This window comes from Centroberyx affinis, unplaced genomic scaffold (genome assembly GCF_046629955.1).
Source record: "Centroberyx affinis isolate AG114_WGS23_722 - 3 ecotype Tasmania unplaced genomic scaffold, CSIRO-AGI_Caff_v1 ptg000040l_1, whole genome shotgun sequence".
Lineage (NCBI taxonomy): Eukaryota > Metazoa > Chordata > Actinopteri > Beryciformes > Berycidae > Centroberyx > Centroberyx affinis.
This window is the reverse complement of record NW_027278753.1, coordinates 98,792-104,791: the sequence shown is the minus strand read 5'-3', so window position 1 is coordinate 104,791 and position 6,000 is coordinate 98,792. Positions and strand designations below refer to the sequence as shown.

Genomic DNA, 6,000 nt, shown 5'->3' with positions numbered 1-6,000 from the left:
TTAATCATTGTTTATCGTGTGTGTGTGTGTGTGTGTGTGTGTGTGTGTGTGTGTGTGTGTGTGAACATGTTTCTGCATGTGTGTGCCCCTGCTAGCTGGTGCCAAAAATACCTGTGCTAAAGGAAAAGTCTGGAAGAAAGCCATTGTCCAATATCGGGAAAACACTAACAACTTGGAGGAAACCTAGATCTAGGGGGCCATGTATTAGGATCTAGACACACACATCTTTCCTGAATCGGAAGTGTCCACTGGTGCTGGTTCTTACCCAGGTGGTTGACCCCTAGCTGCATTTCAAACCCATCGGCGGTCTTGGAGTAAGGACACATCATGATGCCTGCATTGTTTATCAGGATATTCACCTGTTTTTCCTCTGAAAACAAAACCAAACACACACACACACACACACACACACAAAGATGAGGAAGCAGCAAGCAAATTCTCCAATGGCTACATCTCTACTCAAGTGTTACTTAGATAGTCATTTTAAATCAGTAGGACAATATCAGCTTACAAGTGTATATTTCTGAGAGATACATAATGAAACCATTACACCATTTGTGGTGGATCATAAAAACCCACTGATCAGGAGCCTAAGGCTTCTTTGTTGGGAATGAATTTGATTTCCTCTCTGGTTATGTCTACAAGTCTGCTTCTAATAACCACTTCAGGAGATGGACTATAGCACAACTTAAAAAAAAGAAAATTAATGAATTCCATCTTCCCTTGTGAGCCTAGAAGGAGTTCCATCATCCTCTTCATCTTCATCCTCCTCCACTTCTTTCAACCATAGTGCAAGTGCAAATAGTCCAGTAATTAGGATAAAGGCACAAAAAGCCTTCACATGTCACAAAATGTTTGTGCGCCTGCTTAGGAGATCATAATGTTCCATTTTCAAAGCGCTAAAGCATTAGCGCCCACGCAAATGTTTAATAGATTTAATAGTATTAATGAAATATGTATTATAGTTTTCCTTGTTCTCCATACATCCTTCCGTTCATACATCCATTGCTGTCATACTAATATAATATATAATGATGATTACATATCTTATTTCAAAATAGAAGAAATGAATGCTAGATTATTGATTATATATTCATTTAGTTATGTTTATTACATATTATGTGTATTGTGACTACCCTACCTCTGTTGATGAGTTCAGCGAAGGCTCTGATGGACTTGGTGTCAGACAGATCCAGTTTCCTGATGACCATATTCTCATTTCCCGTGTCTTCCAAAATGTCCGCCCGGGCCTCCTCCGCCCTCTCCAGGTCTCTGCACGCCATGATGATGCGTGCACCTGAAAAACACGGGTCAAGGTTCATGAGTCGGTGACATGATGATTGGAATGTGTTCAGTTACTTTTCACTTCACAGTTTCTCATTAATGAATACAGAGCGACTTTGTGTGTCAGTCTTCCTTAACCTCCTTTAAGGTTTCCCCCCCAAAAGCTTTGCTCATTTGCAGCATAAAGAGCGAACTACGTCAATGCAGGGGGAAGTATGTGCTGCAGATCTCTCAGTGTACTTCTGATCATCGCCTAATCTTTTCTAAACTCTCATTCAGCACCTCATTTAGCAGTCGCTTCGCTCACATGAACACAAGATGCTCTCAACTGTGTCATTCTCATCCGCCTTTGACACAAATTACGATGCATTCTTTTTAATGAGCCCAGGAAGGGGTCTTTGAGGACACACAGACACAGGCACACACAAATACACTACCCCGCCCCCCTAACCCACACACACACACACACACACACACACACGCTCTCACTCTCTTTCTCTCTTGCACACACACATATACACACAAACATGCATGCACACACACACTCCCACAGACACTCACACATAGAGACACTGCTTGCACACACACACATGCACGTACACACCCACCAACCCACACACACACACACACACACACACACACACACGCTCTCACTCTCTTTCTCTCTTGCACACACACATATACACACAAACATGCATGCACACACACACTCCCACAGACACTCACACATAGAGACACTGCTTGCACACACACACATGCACGTACACACCCACCAACCCACACACACACACACACACACACACACACACACACACACAGACAGACAGACACACACACACAATAGCTGGCCATGCCCAGCAATTATGGGAGAGAAGAGCCATTAATTAGTTGGAGCGTAGCGTCTGTATCCCATCAAAGTGTCTTTGTTTCTCTCTCGCTGCTCCCATGTGGGAAAACCCAATTGTTCCCACATTTCCCTGGCAGCCAAGTCCACTCTAATTTAAAAAACAAATAGTAAACAAACAGTGTGAATGGGAAGTTCGACTGAATCAAGCCAATGGCAGTCCAAGTGATGATTACACATGATTTCATGCAAGGGGAAAATGTTTTGGTTCAGTATTTATGTTAGTAGATGTTAATATGGGCAAAATACTAATGATGACTACTGAAGCTTGTTTAAATAGAGTATACTCTGATGTGTAATGATGATGGCGTCTCTTCATTTGTAATTTATCAGAGATTAAATTGCATATTTGCACATTTTCAGTTTTTATTGGAGGACAGTTAATGCACCAAAAAGATTAATGTTTTCCTAAAGCAAATAAATGATTTCAAAGGTCCAGATTCATTTTGGTTGTCTTGCTATGACACTGCACAAAACAGTGCAGTTGGCCTGAGGCACTGTCTTCCCTTATGAATCCTTTCTAATCTGATCATGTTGTCATTTTGTCATTACATAATCCCATTTACTGAAATGTGATACTTTAATGATTAACTGTGCATTCTGCAGAATGAAGGAGCACTATACTACTACTACTGTACTATCACTCTGCTTCCGTCCCGACCTTGTATTTCAGTTTGTTTTGTCATTTTATTTTATTTTATCTTACTCCCAACTACCTGCTTTTTGCCTCTTAGCAGTCATTGTAAATAAAAATTGCCCTTAACTGACCTTATTGGTTAAATAATGATTTAATAAATGAGACCAAATAATTCCTATTGATTTAATTAAAAATTGCTTGTCCTTTCATTTGCAAAATAATAGCAATTTTTGTACTTGCGCACACACACACACACACACACACACACACACACACACACACACATGCACACAAACACATTATGGTTGTCTTTAATAAGAGGAAGTGGATGCCATACCAAGCTTTTCAAATGCAGCCGAATGAACAAACTGAATCATGTATGCAGAACCAGTTTTCATATTACTCAGTATGTGTGTGTGTGTGCTGGAGCGTGCACCCTCCCATCTCTTTGTTGCCTGTCTGGCTCGGGTGGGGAGCAGACCCTCACAATGCTCCCTCTGTCCCCTGCACTCCTGGTCTGTCTTTCATCACTAGGAGTTAGGTTGGATGACTGGTTATAATACTGAGTCAAGTGTTAAGCAAGACGGTCAGCTCTAATGGTTTATATAGTTTCACATTTCTCTCTCCTCTCTCTGTTCCAGGTTATTAAATGGATTCAGCATGTAATCTTGAAAATGACAAGAAAGGTAAAATAGATTTATAATGCATGGGATGATGGAAAAGGTGAGGTATGCTGCGGTCGAATAGGTCATCAAAATAATCACTTGGAACTGGAGAATTAATACATTAAATCAAATTAAGTAAAAAAAAGAAAAAAAAGAAAAACTGTCTAATATTCTAACCAAAACATGCAAAATCACAATGACTAAGAAAAACAAGTAAGTAGGATTACACTTGATTCTATATGCACAGTGAAAGATCAAGCTATAGCTCATACTTTAAACCAGCCAAGCATTAAAAGTGCTGAATTCCAGGGGAATGAGTGGACTGTGTAAGCCTCACTTTGAAAAGGCATCCAAAGGGGGTGAGGGAAAAAGGGAGACAAATGAGAGAAAGCAAACAACAGGGGAGCAGAATGAAGAAAGAGACAGACAGACAGTCGAACAAACAGTCTGACAGCCAGGACTAGACTGAGACAGATGGACAGGGACGGCCAGCCAGGCGGACAGACAGACAGACAGACAGACAGACAGACAGACAGACAGGTCTCTGCAGTACCTCTCCTAGCCAGGTCTCTGGCCGTCTCTTTGCCGATGCCGGTGTTGGCTCCCGTGATGATGACTGTTTTCCCCTCCAACCTCTCCTCAGACGACCAGCGGTTACAGCACACACTCCTAAACAACACACACAACAGCTTAGGGATCAATAAATGGAAACCCCATGACACACAGGCAATATTTCTAGGCAATGTTGATGGGAACATTTTCTGAAAAACAAGACCAAGAGTATTTTCCTTTATGATGTTTTTTGGAGCCCACTGTTTTATTGTTATTGTTTGATTTTGCACAAGTTTCCAATCCCCATTCTTATTACAGGAAACACTGTTGATCTAACTACTGATGATCTTTGTCTCAAAAAGATCAGAGAGCATAAATAAAATATGCAAAAGGTTTGCATACATGTAAGCGCACACACACACACGCACAGGCACACACACGTGCCACAATATGTCACAGCACTGCCTTGACATCCTGATTAGAAATTTCCCTCAAAATGGAGAAATTTGGCCCATGCTGACAGTAAAATTAAACACTGTAGCGTGAATGTGAGGAAAAATCCTATTCAAATCCACTTAAACAGATTTACATAGGATTTATATTAAAATGGTTCCCAGGGAACAAAAAGACATATTAGGAACATGGTTAACCCAACTATTCTTCAGTTAGTCGGAATAACAAGTAAATATTAGCAACTAATAGTCTACATAAATTCAGTCTACATAAATTCCAAAGTTTTTCACACAGGTTTAATCTCATGCCAAATCTGGTGTCACAGTTTAGTCTAATCTCCTTAAAATCTCTAACATTCTTCTGGCTGATATTAGCGCGCCACCTTCTACTTGCTTTGGTAGCAGTTGTGTATTTTTTTCCTACCTGCAATACATTCTTCGTAAGTGTCCCAAACTCCACCTGATGAACAGTCCAAACACTTCAGGAACAACTGAACAGCCTCAGCCAGTCTTTACAACACTTTATCAATGGGTTTCTCCTCTGTCATCTCTGCCCACCCACCTGACCGTTTGTCACCACGATATGAAAGTCTGGTCCAATCACGGGGCGAGCTGACGCATAATTGCTACCCAAGCTACAGGCTGGGAAGTGTGCGGCTCCCGTGCTGCCTTCAAGTGCTGTCGGAAATATTGGAATTACGGCTTGAGCGCACATGACCGACGCAACAAAGTGGTAAATATTTGAGGAATGTAGAGGCACAATTAAAGGCACAATAAAGTAATAATTTAAACTCGGAAATATCTAGAAAAATCATGGGACAGTGGGAGTTACCGCTCGAGCGAAAAAGTGACAAGGAGATTGGACATCAACGCTATTTGTTTCCCCTGATTGTTTATAGGAAGGTGAGAGAGAGATAGAGAGAGATGATAATGAGTAGGTTAGTGTGTAAAAGTCAAACAAAGAAGTAACGTAAATACACTGCTGCCAAGGAGTATAGTAGGCTAAGTAAAGGAATAGTGACTGAAATGAAATCAGTTGCCCGACACTGTTAGCTTGTGGGACCGTAGCAGGATCAAAGTGGAGAATTTACCAAGAGTAAACCATTTAAGAGAGTTTAAATTGTGCTTTCTCACAGTAGCCTGTGCGTAGCCTGTGCGTCATATCAAGCAACACTTGATATGACGCACAGAAAGTAATACCTGTGATAATGCTTCCTTGTTTGACATATAAATGCTTATTCATTGCACTGTACCTAGGTGAGAGGTAGGCAGCGATAAGTCGATATAAAACTCAGCTACTGCTAATATAGCGACAGCTTCATAGGCCTACCCTTAACACCATACACCTGGATGGTATAGGCCTAATTACAATGAGGCTATTTTTATTAGTAGTAATAGTAGTAGCAGTACCAGTACCTACTAGTACTAGTATGGTCATCATTCTATCATTATTATTCTGATTACCGTCACCATTATCATAGTGATGTTGTAACATTGCCTCCTGGC

The 6,000-nt window shown here is 40.9% G+C and overlaps 1 protein-coding gene across 1 annotated transcript; it reads right to left on the bottom strand.

Annotated features, from left to right (window-relative positions):
• Window positions 1-265: 265 nt before the first annotated feature.
• On the bottom strand, window positions 266-4,971 carry LOC139642317 (retinol dehydrogenase 12-like; the record flags this gene model as incomplete). The annotated part of the gene is made up of 4 exons (XM_071517110.1): window positions 4,919-4,971; window positions 4,044-4,159; window positions 1,142-1,297; window positions 266-370 (listed from the first exon to the last, which is right to left on the bottom strand). Coding segments are annotated over exons 1-4 (388 nt in total), but the record flags the coding sequence as incomplete, so codon positions are not given.
• Window positions 4,972-6,000: the final 1,029 nt, after the last annotated feature.